Source organism: Esox lucius, chromosome 13 (genome assembly GCF_011004845.1).
Source record: "Esox lucius isolate fEsoLuc1 chromosome 13, fEsoLuc1.pri, whole genome shotgun sequence".
In the NCBI taxonomy this organism is placed as follows: Eukaryota; Metazoa; Chordata; class Actinopteri; order Esociformes; family Esocidae; genus Esox; species Esox lucius.
Window position 1 is genome coordinate 7,033,581 of NC_047581.1, and position 21,686 is coordinate 7,055,266.

Here is a 21,686-nt window from a genome sequence, read left to right on the forward strand (position 1 = left end):
TAATGCTAAAAAACGAAACCTGGTGGAATATCACACAACCAATTAAGTCAATTGGCAACAGGTCAGTAACATGATTGGGTATTAAAAGATCATTCCAGAGAGGATGGGTCTGTCAGAAGTAAAGATGGGGAGGGGTTCACCACTCTGTGAAAGACTGCATGGGCAGATAGTGCAACAATTTAAGAATAACGGTTCTCAATGTAAAATTGCAAAGAGTTTGGGGATCATCATCCACAGTACATTATATCATTAAAACATTCTGAAAATCCAGAGAAATCTCTTTATCGTATGGATTTGGCCCAAAACTGATATTGCATGCCTGTGATCTTTGGGCCACTTAGGCGGCACAGCAATTAACAGACACAAGTCTGTAGTGGAGATCACTGCATGGGCTCAGGAACACTTCTGAAAACCAGTGTCTGTGAACACAGTATGTCGCTGCATCAAAAAATGCAAGATAAAACTCAACCATGCAAAGAAAAAAATAAGTATTTGGTCACCTACAAACAAGCAAGATTTTTGGCTCTCACAGACCTGTAACTTCTTCTTTAAGAGGCTCCTCTGTCCTCCACTCGTTACCTGTATTAATGGCACCTGTTTGAACTTGTTATCAATATAAAAGACACCTGTCCACAATCTCAAACAGTCACACTCCAAACTCCACTATGGCCAAGACCAAAGAGCTGTCAAAGGACACCAGAAACAAAATTGTAGACCTGCACCAAGCTGGGAAGACTGAATCTGCAATAGGTAAGTAGCTTGGTGTGAAGAAATCAATTGTGGGAGCAATTATAAAAAAATGGAAGACATAAAAAACCACTGATAATCTCTCTCGACAATTGGTGGCTGACTAGATACTTTTTTGCCCCACTGTATATACCGGCAACATATGCTGCCATCTAGATGTCTTTTTTCAGGAAAGGCCTTGCTTATTTCAGGAAGACAATGCCAAACCATAATTTGCATGTATCACAACGGCATGGCTCCATAGTAAAATAGTCTGGGTGTTAAACTGGCTTGCCTGTAGTCCAGACCTGTCCCCTATTGAAAACATTTGGTGCATTATGAAAAAAAATGACAAAGGAGACCCCCGAACTGTTGAGCAGCTGCAGTCCTATATCAAGCAAGAATGGGAATGCATTTCACTTTCAAAACAACAGCAATTGGTCGCTTCAGTTCCCAAATGCTTACAGAATATTGTTAAAAGAAAAGGTGATGCAAGACATTGGTAAACATGCCCCGTCCCAACTTTTTCGAAAACTTGTTGCTGGCATCAAATTCAAAATCTGCATGTTTTTTTTCCCCAAAAACAGTAACATTTCTGTTTCAACATTTGATATATTGTCTTTGTACTATAAGGATAAAGGATTTGCATTTCATTGCATTCTGTTTTTATTTGCATTTTACACGGCGTCCCAACCTTTTTTGAAACAGGGTTGTATTATTCTGGGTATACTTCATGCTCTATTACCCAACAGACATTTGATAACAATCAAAAAAAAAATCTTGGAATGATTAGGAGCTTACTCACATAAATAACTATTCATAAAGGCAAGATGGTAAATTTGTCATTTCACTTCTTGGTCAACTTCTCCAACCACACTAAACACAGTCTGAATTGCACACAACTACATCTGAGTCTGTCCACATACTGCTGGGTCTCACCGGAGAACATGAAAGCCATAGTGAGCTGGGAAGTCTTCAAACACAGAGCAGGAATTATTTGTTTGTTTCCTTTCTTGATTGTACATTTTTCCTCTCTATCTACAAAGCTGTAGTGAGACTATTATTGATCGTATTCCATTCAATATGGTTATTTTCTGTTGGTTAAATGACCACAGTACACATTTATTGAGGATTTTAGAAAACAAACAACACGTTATAACTCAACTCTTTGAAATGTAAAATTCAAGGAGTAAATCCAACAATTAAAAAAATAAAATTTTTTGTTGAAAATGTGAATGTGAAATATCAGCCGAATAAAATAATTGCAATAAGTCAGCATGATTATTTTACAGAGGACATTCTGTTTGCTCTCTCAACATGGAACAGTGGTAAACAAGCTGAGGGCTGAAAGCAGTCTGATGTCACGTTCTGTTTGACATCGATTTTTATTGGTACATTAATACTTCTGTACCTTCTGTATGCAAATAAGGATTCAATTCAGTGCAACAATACCCTCCATCTAATTTCAAAACATTCTTCTATCTATTTTTATGTACATGTTTATTATGTACAACCCACCCCCCCCACTGGATCTACTTTGAAACATATTTTAATGACCATCAAAATGACAGCATATTTTTAGAGTCTGTTGTTTTTCTCTTGATTGTCCACAGTACAAATGGCATGGCATATTGTGGTTCTTAATTATACTCCATTTCATGCCAATTTGTGCATAAGACAGTGTTCAGCCCTATCAACCGAGGCTCAGGGTGACAGGCACCAGCCAGAGCCGTGACCACACGACGTTAGGACCACAAGGCATACGGCATTACTGAGTGGGCACTTCATGTTCTCCAGCATGTAGTAACGTCAAAAAACTCCAATGGAGTTTCCAGTTCAGGGTCAGTGTTCCATGAAGGGTGGTGCAGTCGGCCACATTGAACGTAGCCATCATCTGTGTGCACTGTGTCCCTTAGTCATTTTCTGAAGTCTATGCTTGTCGGATAGCTCGTCCCAAGACCCTTGCCTGGCTCGGGTCTCTGAGAACAAAAACATAAATATCCCTGGTGTGTTAGTGGTATTTTTCTCCTCTCACCTCTCAGTCAATAAATCCGCCCACTAACCTGTCAATCAACACATCATCAATTTCTCTAACCACCCACTCAACACCAAGCCACTCGAGAGACAAACACAGCAATCATTCCAATCGACCAATCAATCAATCACAGGCCAGTGTTTTTTTGCCGCTGATGGCCTCTCCAGAGTCCTAAAAAGTCTGAGATTACATCCAAAACGGTACCCGCTCTGCTCTAAAGTATCGCCACAGTGCTACCATTTCATAGACATCCTAAATGTTTGTGGTCATGGACCATTATGTCCGGTCGGCCCTGTCTGTCCCCTTGCTCTTCTCCGTTAAAAATGGTGTCAGAGCAATAGAAGCCTATAATATTTCTTGACTGCCGGTCAGCACCAAGAGAATGAGCGTCCCACCATCTCAAAGAACAAGCGGTTGGGTTCTCGGAAATATCGGCAAAGCTTCCTGAAGGCTTGGGAGCGGAGAGGAGCATGGGGCCTCCCCTTGGACTCGTCCAGGCACTTGTCGTGGCCGCTGGCAGAGAGGAGGCAGTAGAAGCCCTTGGTGGTGTTGAAGTAGAAGTTAGATGGAGCTATGCGCGGTGGTAGGTCCAAGAAGCTATGAAATAAGGACAAGATAAGTATAAACCAAGCAAACCATGCATCAGCAATCACCAATCACAATGTGGATTTTCATACAATGTTTCTCCTGCTCTATTTGTAATTTGGGGTTTTTGATACCTCTCAGCTCTCCGTAGCTCAGGGAAGGGATCCCGGATGAGGGACTCTCCATCCACCACGTGAATCTGCTCCCTGGGGAAGACATCCAGCCAGTGGGCCAGGTGCTGATGATACAGGCTCCTCTGCAGGGCCTTATAAGATGGATTGATGTGGCCCTGGCTGATCAACAGCTCCTCTACATTGGAATAAAACAGATATGTAAGATACTAAGTAATTATGAAAGAATATCTCCAAGCCCACCTGATAAGAGGCACAAGGTCAATTGGGACGGTGCTGCGCCCGTGGATTAAGAGCTTTTTCAAGGAGATCAGTACAATTCTCAAATGGTCCTACACCAGCAGTAATTGGCTCTCTTAAGGGGGCCATGTGTAAGACTACTAGAATAAATACAAGCATAAATGACCAGAAGACATAGGCAGGTAATGTTTTAATTTTATGTTTTTCCACAAAATTTTTGAGTGCCTGAGATATTCCCCATTTAGACTTTCTAGTTGGTCCGTCTATAAGTTTGCATTGACTTGTAGTCTCCTCATACTCACTTTAGATGCAGTACTACTGAATCCCCCATCCTAATACTATTCCAGTCTTGTTCAGTAAGGATAGAGGGGACAAGTTGTGTTATTGTTTAAATGGCACTGTGTAGAATACTGCCTCAAACATTTACTGAATTTAAACAATAACACGACTTCTCTTCTTAACTTACCGCATGAGAAAAGAATAGTATTAGGTAGTCTAGGTTGGATTTTGCGTCGTCTGCCTTGATGTTGTCCTGATCTTCCTTTTAAATATGAGATCTGATAACATTCAGATTACAATTGGTACATATATGCACGAAACCAAATTCTGATAGTTTTCAAATACTTGGTTGTTCTGGTTTGAAGTAATTTCACATTCAGTTCCAACTCCCTAACCTACCTAAAGGTTGGTACGGCTTGTGGCGGGTCATCCTGTTATGGAGGACCTGGGTGTAGTCGGAAACAAGGCGTTCAGCGGGGTCCCGGACGATCAGCAAGAGACGAACAGCAGGGTTTATTTCCCAGACCCTTTCAGGGACCTGGGGACTGGCAAAGTAGCCAGGGGTCTTTTCCACAGTCAGCTGCCCAGGCAGGGTGAAGGGCATCTGGGCACGGTACCAGGCCAGCCCCTGCTGGTAGTGTTCTTCTATGTTAAAGTAGTGAACCTCAAGAAAAAAGAAAGTAATGTATTTTACACTAATTGGAAATGTTGTTATTGGCTGTGGTGTTTGTCATTATACACTTTACCAGTGTAAATGTACAGTACTGTCCCTGTATGGACACAACAACTCCTCTAAACTAGCTTTGGATAGTTGACAATCTAGGACTTAAACACACCAGGGGTAGAGTGCCTTGCCCTTTTGCACATGAGGGCACACTCAACCGACTGACGACCCCAGGTAGCTTTTTGAATCATTTGAGCCGAAATTCCTCCCTCCACCTCGGGCAATGCTTGACCAGAGGTGTAAAAAGTAAAAACACTCGGCTGGGTTCAGCTGTGTTAAACACTTTTTGGAAGTTTGCAAATAAGACCTAAATAACCAGGTTAACGAAGTTCATAATTAGGAACTTCCCAACCTGGTGAACACACCCAAGTACTTTGCACTTCTCCATCTCTGTTCTTGACCAATATCCATCACCCATGGAGCTCCCAACCCCTCGTAAGCAACACAGTCAATGCTCAAACCTAGACCATGTAATGTCTAGGTATTTATGTTGTATGATTGTATATTATTCTGAAAGTGCTTTATAAATCAAGTAGAGACGATCGAGGGAGCATTTTATCGTTACCTCAGCTTTGGCCACCTCTACGTCCGGATGGAGGTTGAGCATCTCCAGGAGGGCCCTGGTTCCGCCTTTACGAACGCCAATGATGATGGCCCCAGGTAGGCGCTGCTGGGTGGCGTTTTGAGCTGGGGGCGAGCTGGCAGCTCGGAGCTCCCGTAGGCAGACGCATATCTGGGTAGTCTGCAGTAGGATGAGGACCAGCAGGGCTAGGAGGACAGTCCCCAGCATGGTGGTCTATGGGGGGCAGCGAGGGGTGCTTGGGCCAGGGAGTGGGGTACACACTTGTACAGGAGGATATATACACAGGCTGGAATGAAGGGGCAGGCGGAGGGTGCTCCTTGATCACAGAGATATAGGATCCTGCTGCATTGTTCAGTAAACAGCCTGCAAATGAAGAGATGATGTGTTATTATTCGCCATTGTTGAAAGTGATGTAATGAGGAAGTCGTTAAGAGCAGGGTATCATTTTCAGTGGTGCCCTCTCTGCCCGGAGGACAATTCCATGGTTACTGTATTTGTATTTAATCAGCCTGAAGATTACAGCTCCTGCTTTACAGATATTGTACGTTTTGGTAAATTAAAAAAACGTTAAAGACACTTACATTAAGGCTGGGTAGCACCAACATGGTTTAACTTTTAAACTAGATTAAATCAAGGTTTATCTACTAATCCGGTTGCACCAAACCTTAAGCCTAGTTTAAATGTAGTTTACAATTCATCCTGGTTAAATCTAAACCTTTGGCAATCACAGTAAAATTCAAGTCTGTTGCACCAGTAATTTTAAACCTAGTTTAACGATGGATTGGCAGATATATTTATAGTGAGTTTTCCCAGCGGTATAGATTTACAAAAGAGTCTGTCTTATACCTCAGTGGGAAGGTTGGACCAGCTATCAAGCATGGAAGTGAGATCTGCTGTGCCACCTCTTCTCCAGCTCCTAGTAGCTTTGCGTTTTTATGCTACAGGTTGAAGGGGATCTTTTTGGAGTCCACAGTCTGCAGAATTGTCAGCAGAGTGTCAAAAGCAATTGCATGTTTGAAGGGTCAGTATATTCGATTCGAACCACGGTGGGGAGAATGGGGAACTTTTTGGTAATCGAAAGGGCTACTGCTCAATTAATGTCCAAGTTGTGAGTGATGACCAGGCCAAGATCACACACATTGTTGCAAGATGGCCAGGATCCACACATGACAGGCGAATCTTTGACAACAGTCAACTTGGTGCCCTGCTGGAAGGAGGGGAGATCAGTGGATACCTAGTGGGTGACAACGGCTATGCATGTCGCTCATACCTGATGACTCCTCTTTTGAACCCTCAGACGCAGGCAGAGAAAAACTACAACTACTCTCACATTAAAACAAGAGGGCTAATTGAGAGAGTTTCTGGGGTGTGGAAGCGGAGTGCAACACGTCTCTGATTAATTATAAACCAGTTTAAACCTAGATTTACTAACCCTATATTAAGTCTAAACCAGGATTAATTTAATTCATGTTGGTGCAACCCAGCCTAAATAATGTAGTTGGCTAGGTAGGCAGATTATTTGTATTTCTAATCTGTGTGCAATATTATTTTTGAAATAATTATTTTATTATTGTATTAATTATTATAGTTATTGAACAAAAGTTAGTTCAAGACCGAACCAGAGATCACTAGCTCTTTTGGCATCAAGATTTTATGGGGACACTGATTGTCCACACACTGGAGGGAATTAAAGAACATTGGAGGGAGTTGCAGTGGCCTACTTCACCAACAATGCATATTAGTGCTACAAAAGCAACTTAAACAGCTGCTTGTTTTGGTGCTCATCAACTACTAAAGTCTGTAGGTGTCTTACTTCAGTTGAATGGGTGGCCTTATGTATTTTTTGCAAGGGGTGTTGTAAAATTGGTCTTAAATTCAATTCGAAGTGGCATTAAAAAGTCTTAAATTTAACTTGCTGAAACCTGCTGATACCCTTTATCAAACTTAATTTCCCCTCAGGTTGATCAATAATGTTTATTCAATCATTAATTGAAAGAAAACTATTTGGAGCATCAAGGTAGAAGTCCCGATAATAATACAAATTGAATGTCAAAATGGGAATGATAGATGAGGAAATAAATGGTAAATAATGTAAAAAGTTAAACATGGCGGACAACAGAGGCATCACTAGGATCATAATACATTCGGGGCTTAGCCCCCCCCCATTTTGATGTACACGCTAGCGACGTCTACATTGCCATACAGCGGGATCAGAATGACAGATTAACACTGGCGGACAATTCCATTTCTGCCTTGGAAAGTCTTTTCAATTACAAGTGTACTGTTGTGCTGTCTACAAAGGATCTTGAGGTGTATGGTGTTTAATTGGTTTTAATAAAATTGGATACACATAAATATATTGATCACGAAACACTATTTATCAAGTTACAATAAGTATATTAGGTGGCACGGGGAATGGTATAGCTTGTCAGTTAGGGTGACATCATGAATATACTTGCACATTTAACAAAGTAGTTCCAATGCAACAAAACATTTTTCAGACTTGCATGTGGGACACGGAAAGTGGTCCTGCCTGTCCTTAATCATCAGGCAGTCACACAAGGAGGACTCATAGAGAGTGATTGCAAATTCAAGGCAGCATATTGACCTCTATTGGAGTTAGTTGCTTCAACGTGGTCTCAGGGAAATAGTATGCGTCAATCTGTGACAGACAAATCTGTATGATATGTTATGTTACGTTAGGGTACATTAAAATGTGCTACTGAAAGGAATGTATAATATGTAATGAATTTGCAAAAATGTATTACATGTTAGGAATGCTACTAAAACGTATAGTTAGGTATCAAACTACTGGGGTGAAGGTTAGGTTTAAGGTTAGAAAACAACGACAAAAATCACCTCTCTATGGATTTCAACATTGGAGAAAAGTGTTTTCGCACATCACCAGCCCCCAAAAAAGTACCCCTTCTTTTAACTCTGAATGAGCTCACCACTGCAAATAGTGGCCGGCCTTTACCATAACATATCTTTGCCGAATTTGGCTGTGAAAGATTTACATCCGCCATCTTCCTCATTCCCTCGAGACCAGCTGGCTTGTTTAGTCTGCGTCTGTGTTCACCAGGCCTGAACGTCGTCACAGCGCGGCGGTGTCACGGACATTATCCTCTGTTTGACATTGTTGTTGTGTCTGTCACTGTTGTCGTCTTTGCTGTTTTGTCCAGGCCGAGCTCGTGTTATTAATTACCTTGTCGGGTGTTTGTGCGTGCGTTGCGTGCTTGCGTTAGTGTGTTGTGTGGTACTGGAGAGTAACCTTGCAAGTGTTCCTTTCCTCTTGTTCGCCTTTAATTGCGCCTTAGGGATTGTTGTCAATCACCTGACCTCACCTCCCTAATCCTCTCGAGAGGATGTATGTGCTCTCTCTATACTCTGGCTCTTCATTACCTTACATTTTGATCCGGTCAGTTATCAAAGGTGAAGGTATTGTCCTGGAGTGGGGGCTGCCATGGCCATTATTTCCTCTCTAATGTATGAAATTCAACAAGAGCCTGTGTCCGTCTCAGAAAGTGTGTGTGTTTTAGATACGTGTGTGTTCAGTAAATCAGGTGTTGAACATTTCCTTGTGACTCCTCGGGCTTCTCTGTGTGTGTTTTAGCACTAGTGTCCCCCAGTACAGAAGAGTGTTCCCCACCTGTCGATACGCAGCAGATTCAGCTTCACTTCCACTCCGCTAATGACCCCCACTCTCTTAGTCTATCTATCTCTTTGTGTTCTAAAATGTGAACACAAATTTTGTTCAAAAATTTGCTAAACCCCTCTCTCGTTATCCATTTATTTATATTCCTCTTATTTCTCTCTCTCTTTGGGCCCTTTTGTCTCACTAGATCTCCAACATGAAGATACAGACATGAATATATTAATAGTGGAGGAATTACCTTAACGTCTGTAGCTCACACAGAAACTCCAAAGTAACCTTTTATCTACAAAAAAATCAATCATACTACAATACCACATTGTTTCACGCTTACATCCCTGTAATATTCCAATGTCTTCTTTATTATATACTGTGTAGGTAGAACTGAATGACAGAAATCTGCTTTGGAAACACAAGTCTCTTTAATAGCATAACACTGATCGGAGATGTTGCTAAAGCAAGGTAAAACATTTTTTTAAATTCAATCTGATGAATAGGACGGATTAGTGTTTTGTTACAGTTAGATGATGGCCTCCAGACAGCTTTTAGTTCGGCCATGTTCAGTAACAGAGAGTCTCTCCCTCAAGCAGACAGCCGCCTAGTCCTTGTGACTCCAGTTGGGCACAGTGGAAAACTGACAAACACAAGGCTCAGATTGTCTATGGTGCGCAGCTTTGATAGCTCCGCATTGACAGACATTATTGCTAGGATGCCAGAGGGAACTTAAAGTAATTCTGTGAAATGTGAAATATACAGCCAATGTATTCAGTGCTGCTTACTCTTTCTATTTCTTAAGCGTTCTATTTCTCTCTCTCTCTCTCTCTCTGTTAGTATGTTTATGTAAAGGTTGTTTGGATTTTGTTTGTCTGGGAATTTTATGCCTTGGCGTGTTACTTCTGAGTTTATACATATCTACATTTCCATGTGTTGGCGCCCTGTGTGCACCGCTCGTTTCTCTTCACACTGCCATGCCTTAGAACTATATTTTCTGCTGTTATTTGTGCTGCTGGTGTTGAGGATTATCCTTTACATAGAGGGAGGGGTGGAGGGAGGGATGGTGGGGACAGAGGTTGTCTGTGCCTGCGTGTGTTCGAAGCAGGAAATGTGTGTATGTGTGTGTATAATGTAAGCAGAGAGATTTGCCCTGGTAGGGGGTAGCATGGTGAAAGCCGGTGAATTGCCAGTCTTGCCATATCACCGAGGCTGTGGGAATTAGATAAACTCTCCTCTCTGTTTGTCTCTCTTTATCTGTCTGTTTGTGTCTGTTTGTGTCTCTATGTTAGTCTCTCTCCGTTGCTCTCTCTATCCCTCTCTGTCCTTCTCACATTCTCTGTCTCTCTGCTTTTCTTTCTTTCTCGGAGCTACCATCTCTTTGTGTATCCGTTCCTCTATTTCCTGACAACCATCAGACAACCATCGAAAACACAACCCAAACCATATTATAAAAGATGCAATATGCAGTATGTGCAGATTCAGATAACGTCTCCAAATGACAATCTAATGAGGCATACTTTATCATATTCACATTCCATGTGTGGGTAGATGAAAGCTAACCAAGGGGGGTCTATAAACAAATTAGACAGAGACATTTTAGGAGAGATCTGTCTTGCATATGTCAAGAGTCTAGTATTACTTTAGCCATTCCACCTTCTATATGCCTCAGACTAGTTTCCACGACAACCAAACATTCTAAACTTAATCCCATTTAGGATATGGAGTTTTTCCTCGTTATATAACTTGACTGCGTAGACAAACAAATAGCAATTAGTCAGATCCGCTGACATTTACATAAAATCCCAATGCTGCATCTTCTACCTCTTGATTAGGCTGAAAACTACATGGTAAAAAATTATGTAATATATAATATCCAATTCATGATTATTCCCCTGTCTCTGGGATTATTCCCTTGTCTCTGTCCTCCTGGGCGTACCCTGCCAGGCCATCCTCACGCTGTTTAATCAACCAGAAAGTATGCTGGAAGCCATACGCTTGTAAGAGAGCCCATCTTTGGCTAACACACGCTATTCAGCTTGCAGGTGCCCAAGCCGCCCACTAGGAGTCACTAGAGAATAGTAAGGCAACCCTGTACGAAGACCTTCCTGGCAGCCCAGGCGATGCAGAGACGGTTTGAGATGTGGTTATGTTGCGACTGGGATACAAAATCTGTTCACAATGAGGCCCCTGCACTTCGATTAACTGCCTTAGACCATAAGACCACTTAAGGCCCAGATTGTAAACATTTCAATAGACTAGATGCAGCTTTAACTTTTTTGTTCTGAAATTCAAACGCGAGTGTGACTTCGTAACAATCACACAAGCAACAACTCACTGATTTGCAGGCGTCTATAACAGGTCACCTGATCTGATTCAGTCCCAACCCAATCCTTTTTCCTGGTCAAGTCACATACTCATGAACAACTCCTGAGTCAGACAATCTCAGCTTTCCATGAAACTGACGTGTTACATTTCCGGGCGCTGCTACTTTTCAAACTACACGAAAACGTTTGTTTCATTGATCGGTTCCAACCGTGAAGACAAAAAATAACAATGTGTTGTCTTGTTGAGCCCACGCTGCAGATGAATGTGTCATAGCGTCTGTGTGTGTCTGTGAAATATACTTTTAGAGATGCACATAATGATCCCATATTGTACAGTGTGGTACCTTTTTGGGTGCACATGATCCAGTATGACAGTACATTTGCATACCCAAGGTTTTGAATACAAAGTTACAATCATCAACAAATGATCAAAAGAGTGTGCAGGGGGTAGTAAACTCTGCTTTTTAAGGCTTGATCAACAAAGTTAGTATATTATGTGCCTTTAATTAAAGGGTAAAAAAATGTATGCACTTAAGATAAGTACTTTTGCAAAATGACCTAAATATACAGATACAATGGTATCCCTATAGTTACAAGAGTCAGTACGATTTGGTACTTTGTTTGTTTGTGCCAAGGAGCCACTCCCAAAGTCTTCGAAAACCCCTCGCCAAGCACTCCTCCTTTGTAGAATTGCTACATGAATGAGCTTAGGTTTGGGGATCAGATCTCTTCAGAAGACCAAGGGATGAAGAGAGCAAGAGGAAAAGCAAAGAGAGAATTTTGCAGATAATGTTTCTTTATGGGGTTACTGGAAGTCTCTCCCCCTCTCTCTCTGCCTCCCTCATCTTTCTCCCCCTCTCTCTGCCTCCCTCCTCTATCTATCTCTCTCTGTCCCTTTAGAAGAGACACTGACCTTTGCAGAAATATGCCCAGCGACCCCCAACTGGGTTTCAAATTAGACTCTTCAGAAAAACTCCCCACCATCCGCCCAACTCTCTCCCCCTCCCACACACATTCATAAACCTCTCCCCCTCACACAAACCCCAGACACCCTTTGCGTTCCTCCCCAGCAGCTCGCGCTCAAAAATCTGGGTCATTCGTATCAAACACTCAAAGAGCTATATTGTGTGTTTATGGCGCATTGATAATGAGAAGGGTGGCGTGTGTGTCTGTGTGCGTCTGTAGATGAGTGGGGGGTGTTTGGGTTAAAAAAACGGGTTGTATCAGGGGAGTGTGTAAGTGTTCGTGAGAGTGATTAGGAAAGTGTGTGTGTGTGTGTGTGTGTGCGTGTGCATGTGTGTGTGCAATTAAAGAGGTCTTTGTCACGCATGTGTCTGGTTGTAGGCATGCCTCGGATGATAACATCTGATTGCCTAGCATGCGTTTACACGCCCGCCTGGAACAGAGCTCTGTGTATGTGTGTGAATACAGCAGCCCAGCACAGAGCTATGGAGAGATGAGACAGACAGATTTCTGTCAGTCAATAATTTTGTCTGCTATCTATCTGTCTATATTTCAATTCAATTCCAACACACAGATACATATTTTATATACAGTATAAACACAGATACAAAAAAAAAGAAGTACAAATGCATGCCGAGACACAGGAATGAAAGTAGTACACAGAGCTAGCTGTCTGGTAGGAGCTGACACCTACTGGCATGAAAGTAGTACAAAGAGCTAGCTGTCCAGTAGGAGCTGACACCTATAGGCATGAAAGTAGTACACAGAGCTAGCTGTCTGGTAGGAGCAGACACCTACTGGCATGAAAGTAGTACAAAAGCTAGCCGTACGGTAGGAGCTGACACCTACAGGCACTCTCCGTTACACACCTTCACCCAAGCAGAGAGACACACACACGCACATTCACTCACCTATGTTGACACACCAACAGATCCACGCGCATATGTTGTTGTTTTCTTACCAAGTAGCAAAGGGCAACTCTGACAGCCTGTTGCCTGCCACCCTCTGACCCATCAAAGGGGATTTAACCAATCACATTTGACACTCCAATCACTGACGGACTGAGAGATGGTCACAAGGGGACTCCTTTGGTCTCCTCCTCCCTCGCGCCTCTCATCGTCTCTCTATGTCATCCTGTCCTCTCACTCCTCCTCACTTTCAGGTTCGGCCGTGATGGATCCATGTGCTTGTAGCTCCTGGGACCAAACTCCGGTCACTAATCTTACTGGCTGTTTGTTGTCAAGAGAAAGTCAATACTGTGTGCGTGTGTGTGGGTGGGTTGGGATGTCCACCGAGAGTATGTGTAATCATCAATGAGGATCTATCAGTGTGGGTAAAGAGAGTGTGTGTGTGTGTGTGTGTGTGAGTGTGTGTGTGCAGTTGGGGGATGTGCCTCTGTGCGCGTGTGTGTCTTTGGTTTGGGGGCATAGTGACAGAACGAGGGAGGTGATGTTTGCCCGGTCAATTCATTACGGGACAGAAAAATGTACCTGTAATGTAGGTCCTGAACTCAAAGTTAAATATGGTAAGAATGGAATGGAGGAAGTTAAATGTGGGAAGAGAGGAAGACAGCCCAGAGAGAGAAGGAAAGTAAAAGAGGACAATGGGCTGAAGAATGTAGTTGGGGGTGGAGCATGGAGAGCAGGTGGGGTGAGTAGAGGAGACAAATGAACGAGGCGTAACGGGGACCTGCCACCGGCTGTCTTGCTACGGCAACCTTTCTTCACAGGCGTCTATGAGCCTCCGCTTGTGAGACAAGAAAGGCGAGGGAGGAGCAGGTGGAGAGAGAGACAAGAAATAAAGGATCGCAAGAAGCTGACAAGGGGAGCGAGTGAAGAGAAGGAAAGGCGGTGGCAAGAAGCAGTGACAAAGAAGAGAACAAATGAAAGAAAGGCGGTGGTAGACGATGCCGACTAGATAGATCTCCAGATGATGCCACAGTTGGTGTCTTATTACAGCCAAGTGGTTCCCATGGAGACAGTAATAAAACAACAACCTGAGGACACTGTTGGCTAAAATGGGAGTTTACTGACACCTGCCCATATGAGCAGCACTTTTGAATCTGTCAACTGTCAACTACTGTCAACTGTAGCTCCAGGATTATCATGGTGCTGTAGATCCAGGCTTTACTTGGGGGCGATTTCAGGAGAAAACTCTGATGCGACTGGGCTAATTGTGTCGGAAGCTCTCCAGTCCCCCACAGTATTTCCCTAGAACACTAATGTCATCAATCTTGGGCTCTTCCCTGTCTCTCTCCCTATTTATTCCCTGAATCTCTTTCCTTCTCTCTCCTCTGTTTCTCTCTCTGTCCCTTCTCACAGTGGTTCTTTTTGACCGATCTAATAGCCTGTGTGCCTCTGTACCGTACACCCCACTGCCTTTCCAGACTGGCATCCACACACACACACACACACACACACACACACACAATGTTTGTTCATCTATTCTTGTGAGGACCAAGAAATCCAGATTCAATAACCCAACCATTGTGCGCAAACCCAGCCCATCCCTAACATCTAACCCTAAACCTAAATGGTTTTGCCAAAACCTAGAAGTATCCCAAATGCCCAGTGGAAAGTTACCGCACACTTAACCTTTTCATGCGTGAGTTTCAAATATTCCTAACCGACCCCCCCAGCGTGAGTTTTTTTGCGCATGACTTCAGTACTCATTACAGTATTTAAACTCACTCCAGCATTTGAATAGTCACCTTGCCAGGTAAGGAACACTACATACATTGCATTGCAAGCTTCTCTCGTTGACTCGGATTCTAAGAGCTGGAAAAGTTGGTTGATGTATAACTGTAGCTAGCTAGAAAACGTCAGCTAACCACTAGCAAACATCAGCTAACCGCTAGCTAACAAAGCGTGACCTGTGATTCAGTGCAGTGAAAATGAATAAACTATATAAAAAGCATACAACGGGTAACGTAACTTCTAGAAGGTTTTAACAATGGTTTTGATCGGTTGTCAGCTCTTCCAGGAAATGTTAAGATGCTCTATAGTAGTCGCTAATATCATTCATTTTTGTGTATTAGTGTTGGCAGTCTGTTGGTACGTAAGTAGATTTGAATGCTTTCTACCTGGTTAATATCATAGTGTGGTCTTGAAACAATTACAATCAGGAAATAAAGTTATAAACACTGTTTGAGCTAAATATGAGTAAATAACAGCGCGATCTGACCAGCCATTGTTACATTACTTGTAGCTAGGCATGCTAAAGACGTACTAATCACACCGGTGTGATCGTATGCTTCAGGGACCACTCTAGCTTGATCACACTGGTGTGATCGTACGCGTCAAAACCCTTTAGCTGGACATATCCCTTAGCGGGACATCACATTTTTCCTAGAAGGGACCTGCTAAAATTTATTTTTATTTTTATTTTAATGACTATGAGCGCACTTCAGGTCATGTACATTTAATGTTAAATGTAGGCCTGATCACCGCCATGTATGCACATGCACACAAACACACACCTACACGACTACACACGGACTGAGACAAAGAGGCGGCAGAACATAAGAACATTAGGGTGTTTACAAAGGAGAGGGGGTTAATTGACCAAGCACATAACTCTTGGATGGCTTTATCATGTGCCTCCCCCACCTACTCCCCCTTGTTCCTCCCCTCTCTCCACTATCTCTCCCCCTGCCCGAGTTTTCAGGCTCTTGCTGTGACTGGAAATTAACGAGTGTGGACAGCGGTGGATGAACCCCCCCCAAACCCTCGGGCCCCAGCCCCCCCCACCCCACACCCAACTCCCTCCAAGGGTTTTCAGTTCAATCCCCTCCCGTGGTCTTCTCACCATCAAGGTCAAACCAGTTCCATGTACACATATAATATCGCCCAAAGGAGATTGGTCAATGTCACAGTCCGCCGTCCTTGGTCTATGTTTTTTAGGGGGGGACAGCCGCTGTAAAAAAAATAATGAAAAAGGGTAATTAATTTGTACAAACTGACCAGTTTTGCTTCCCGGGGGGATGACATTAACATTTGTTATTAGCTTTGTGTGAAGCAAAGTCTCCTCCCAACTTAAACCCCTAGCTCCCATCCATTAATTACACCCCGGTATGTATATTACAACCAAAAAGCCTTTTCTTTTTCATAAATGTTTCCGATGCAGCCAATTCATCACTAGAGGACAAATATTCGATCCACTTGAGGTTATTTATTGGCGATTTCAGTCAAATGTTCACAAGCCTACACAACAACCCCCGGACCCACATTTGTCACTAACCTATCTCTCCTGCCTCAATCCAGGGGTTTCATGACCCAACAAAGAATCCCAAAGCTCCCCAAAGCCCACCTCACCACTCTTTGCAATCTCATCTTAACCAATGCACCAGCAACCCCAGAGAGCAAACCTCGGACCCGGTGGGTCAGCCCATCTGCAGAACCCCAATCCATCCCCACCGTCGCCCCTCGCAGCCCCGGTGCACCATGGTCCGGCATCTCTGCTCTGTCTTCTGTATCTAACTCAGTAACACAGACCCGTTCCCCCAGCACAATGCGTGTGTGTCTTTGTGTGTGCACGTGTGTGTGCGCACGCTTACTTGCTTCCATGTGTACACCCGTGCGTGCACTTGTCTGCGTGTCTTTGTGCGTCCATGCGTGTGTGGGTGTGTCTAAGGTGGGACCTCTAGCTCTCTCCATCTGTCGGTCAATGGGGGGTCCTGTCACCTCTCCTTAAACCCGCTGGAGTGTGATGGCCCAGCAAAACACTGACTGGCTGAAACACTGTGTGTGTGTGTGTGTGTTTGTGGGTGGGAGTGATTGTGTATGTGTTTTCCTATAACGAGCTAAGGTCATTGTGTGGCCCACCTGTAATGTAATGACCAAACAGGACCTTAGAATTGCCACAAGCGGACATGATGGATGACTGCCAGGTGAGCTCCTGGAAACACTCAATTACCACTGCTGAATAGACACTGTAGATGGTGGTCCTGTACGGCTCAGTCGGTAGAGCTGGGCACTTAGAAACCCGGGATCATATGTTCAACTCCCAGGCCCACTGATATATCAAATATATACTTACTTGGGTCAAGGTGTTTGATTTTAGCCCTTTTCATCCATGCCTCATCAAAGCAAATCCCAGTATGTTTAGGAGGGTGAAAGATCGGGATGTTCATCCCGCCTAACTGTTTTGCTTTTTATCACACTGCTTGTTCAACCAGGAAGTCAGACAGAATAATAAACTTGGAGGACAGGGCTTCTTTGGTTAATGAACACAAGTTGCTTGCCGGTTCCTGACCTAAGGAAAACCTGGACGACCATCCCTCCTACCAACCTGAACATTGCTGAGCCAGTTCACATTGCCCGTTTTGGGACTACATAGTAGGCTGTGATTAAGAAATTAACCCGGGTCATATTGGCATATTATGGTGCTGCACTGACCGGGAGGCCCAAGCTCTACATTATTATGGTTACTTTGGTGAAGAATTTTACTGGGAAACACACAGACATGCGGGTGGCGTGCTCCTCAATGCCTTCCAACTGACACGCTATCTGCTCATAAATATTGACCATGCATTATTCACGGCTGCTTCGCTAGCTCCTCCTGCTAATGCATCCTAATGCATCCAAACACACAGCCTGTCTAGCCATCAGACACACACACAATCACAATGACAGACAGGAAGATCCACCGTGTGGAAGCGCACAGGGCAGCGCTCAGGAAAGCTGAATGACTCTCACTCTCTCTTTCTTTCCGAATCACTCTTTCTCTGCCATTTGCACGCTCTCTTTCTCTTGTGTATGTAATTAAGATCACTGAAGCATGTTGTACTTATGAAGTGATTGCCCCTCCATGTCCACACTTTCTCTTTTGTTTCTCTTGAACTCTACACCTTCCCACTCTCTATTTTTCCTTGTCCCTCTGTCATTAGGTTCATACATTTTCTCACACACAGCTTTATATATAAATTCATATAGAAATATATTCTTCAGGCACACAGAGGCAGTCGAGGAAGGGTGTTTTAAACGGACAGAGCAGCGGGTGGATTTGAACCCATGCTTCAGTGGTATATCTGCCGTGTAGGCAGTAGACCAGACCAGTGGACCCCCCCCCCCCCCCCACGCCACCTATGACCGATCGCTGACTCAGCTTGCATACAGGGTTTGATGAAACCACAGAGTAGACATCATCAATATGTTTAGCGGTGCCCTATTCACTCAGGCGTTGTGAAGAGTAGTGCACAGATGACACACCGCACCTTCCGCATCACACGTGACAGCATGTAGATCTACTCGGGTAGAACAGCACTGTGTGCTTCTTTTATGTGGCCTTCAAAGAGATATTTAAGGAGGGTATTGACGTAGCAGAATGTCCCCGAGTCTGTCATAATGAGCTGTTTTTTCAAGGGGTTGGTGAACCAGAACATCTAGATTAAGAGACAGTATATCATAGGAGCATGTTGTCCGACCTATTCAGAGACTGTGGTTCCGTTCAGGCCTCCCCACATCTTCCTCCCTCTCGCTCTCCCTCTCTCTCTTCTTCTCAATCCCTCCTGCACCTCATCTATGATAGGACACTTCCAAGTTAAATAAACACAAAAGTAGCCAATCAAAATCATTTGGTTTTATTTAACTTGTAGCAGGCAGAAGTTCCAACATTGGAGCATTAAAAGGCGCTAGTGAGCCATCACTAACAAGCCCTTATGTCCTGATATAAATTAAGACAAGTAGTTTGATCAAGAAAAATTCATATTAAATCTCACTGCAACCGGAAGACGCGCTTAAGCATTGAAAGACTCCCAAGCCGTCCCTGACCAGGTCCTCGTGTCCTAATCTCATATGTTCTGTAAACAAATGAACAGAAGACGTGACACCAGACACCAGGCAGTTCTTCACACAGTCTTCCAGAACACAATAATAACCAGCAGGTCCTCAGAACTGGCACCACTAATCAGGCGCCCACATTATCAACAGACTGGACGGTCTATAACATGAAAGCCGGCGTTCAAGTGTAGCGATGTCAACTCTGAACAGCCTCTGAATCTCCCCCACTCTCTCCACTTCTCTACCTCTCCCCCATTGCGTCTCCTCCTCCCTGTCTCCCTGTCTCCCTGTCTCCCTTTCTCCCTGGCAATCTCTATCCAAGTATCCAAACGTTACAAAAGTCAAACATGGACTATGTCTCATTGGGACAAATGGTGCTCTGTTGGCTGGTTTCAATACTCTTTCTGGGAATTGACAATGAAACTGACACAAAATTAACCTTTAACCCACGTAATGGATGAGCGTAATGGGTTGTGAATCAGGCTACTGTGGCATACTCTGACCTGGAGGTACTGTATACCTGATACACAGCACATGTTGAATGTCCAACCTTAGCATACCTGTTTATCCACATACCACAACTCTCTCTTCCTCTATCTTGCTCGCACGCACCCACACACTCACGAACACACGAAAGCACACATGTATCCCATACACTACATGGCTATCGCACTTTAGCACGAAAAGGTAGGGTGTAAGTGACAGTGAAAGAGTCAGAACTAGTGATTCAGTGTGTGAATGAGAGACGGAGACTAAAGAGGCAGAAACAGAGTCTCTAATTTCTTACCTGAATCATGGCAATTGGTGTGATATTCGGCGTGTCTCTCCTTCCCTTGTTTCTGTTTTCCTCTGGCTTCCTCCTCTATCTCCCTTTTTTCCTTCTTTTTTCTTTGTTTTCCTCTGTGTCTTCTCTCCTGTTAAATTTTTTTATTTATCAGGTTAAATACTTTTTATTTTCACTACCTCTTCTCTCTACTCTGCATGCCCGGCTCTATGCACAGGAAACGTGTGGGTGTGTTCAGCTTGCGTCTCTGAGAGGGAGAGTGAATTAAAAGTGTGCGAGAATAGGAGACTTTGCTTTGTGCTGATTCCGTGTCCCAGAGACTGACTGTCTTTCCGAATGAGTAACAGAGAGAGAGATAGAGAGAGAGAGACGGAGAGAGTCAGAGAGAGAGCAAAGCTAGCACAAACACATCGACCCCTTTGGGAAATTCCTACTCCCAACCCCCCCCCCCCAAGCCCTCTCTCCCATTTTACACTCAGTTGTATTTGTCTTACGTTCTCTGTCAGCCTTTCATCCAAACAACTTGAAGAGACAAAACAGAACATTTTATTTGTTTTCTATTAAATTTTTTGTCTCACTTTGTATGTTTAGATTTTTTCCTCAAGATGAAGGTATCTAATGTCGTCTTTGTTGTTCTCCATATTTATTTCTCAATATGTCTGCTTTTTGAACACCCAAACCCCCCTCCTAAATCATGAATAAGTTACAATATGCCAATACATGAGGGGAAACAACCTAAAAAAAAAGCCTTCGGAAGGATTCATACCCATTCACTTTCTTCATATTTTGATGTGTTTATTGACAGAAAAATGTATTAAATCATTATTTATTGCCATAAATCTAAACACAATACCCTGTAAGTGAAAACATGTTTTAGAAATTTGTGCCAATTTTTAGAATGTACATACAGTATCTCAAAAAAGTGAGTACATCCCCTTTTTGTAAATATATGATAATAATGCCACTTTACTACAATGTAAAGTAGTGAGTGTACAGCTTGATTAACGGTGTAAATATGCTGTCCCTTCAAAATCACGCAACACACAGCCATTAATGTCTAAACTGCTGCAAACAAAAGTGAGTACACCCCTAAGTGAAAATGTCCAAATTGGGACCAATGTGTCAATATTTTGTGTGGCCAGCCTAATTGTCCAGCACTGACTTAACCCTCTTGGCCATGGAGTTCACCAGAGCTTCACAAGTTGCCACTGGAGTCCTCCACTCCTCCATGACGAAATCACAGAGCTGGTGGAAGTTAGAGACCTCGCGGTCCTCCACCTTCCGTTCGAGGATGCCCCACAGATGCTCAATAGGGTTTAGGTCTGGAGACATGCTTGGCCAGTCCATCACCTTCACCCACAGCTTCTTTAGCAAGGCAGTGGTCGTGTTGGAGGTGTCTTTGGGGTCATTATCATGTTGGAATATGCTCTTCTTCAGTATGTCACAGTACATGTTGGAATTCATGGTACCCTCAATTAACTGTAGCTTCCCAGTGCTGGCAGCACTCACGCAGCCCCAGACCATGACACTCCCACCACCATGCTTGACTGTAGGCAAGACACACTTGTCTTTGTACTCCTCACCTAGTTGCCGCCACACACATACGTTTATCTTGGTCTCATCAGACCACAGGACATGGTTCCAGTAATCCATGTCCTTAGTCTGCTTGTCTTCAGCAAACTGTTTGCAGGCTTTCTTGGGCATCATCTTTAGAACAGGCTTCCTTCTGGGACACCAACCATTCAGACCAATTTGATGTAGTGTGCGGCGTATGGTCTGAGCACTGACAGGCTGACCCCCCCTCCCCTTCAACCTCTGCAGCAATGCTGGCAGCACTTTATACGTCTATTTCCCAAAGACAACCTCTGGATATGATGCTGAGCACAT

The 21,686-nt window shown here is 43.6% G+C and overlaps 1 protein-coding gene across 4 annotated transcripts; it reads right to left on the bottom strand.

Annotated features, from left to right (window-relative positions):
- Positions 1 to 1,813: 1,813 nt before the first annotated feature.
- Positions 1,814 to 19,910, bottom strand: hs3st1l2 (heparan sulfate (glucosamine) 3-O-sulfotransferase 1-like 2). Of its 4 annotated transcripts, none has more exons than XM_010866076.5 (5): positions 19,803 to 19,910; positions 5,286 to 5,666; positions 4,396 to 4,660; positions 3,481 to 3,655; positions 1,814 to 3,358 (listed from the first exon to the last, which is right to left on the bottom strand). In XM_010866076.5, exons 2-5 carry the CDS (start codon positions 5,508 to 5,510, stop codon positions 3,130 to 3,132), a joined length of 894 nt encoding a protein of 297 aa, XP_010864378.1. In that variant the 5' UTR covers positions 5,511 to 5,666; positions 19,803 to 19,910; the 3' UTR covers positions 1,814 to 3,129. The 4 variants fall into 4 exon arrangements, with proteins under 4 accessions (XP_010864378.1, XP_019907813.1, XP_010864381.1 ...); XM_020052254.3 differs by lacking the exon at positions 19,803 to 19,910 and adding an exon at positions 18,661 to 18,748; XM_010866079.5 differs by lacking the exon at positions 19,803 to 19,910 and adding an exon at positions 13,198 to 13,754.
- Between the last annotated feature and the right edge of the window lie 1,776 nt (positions 19,911 to 21,686).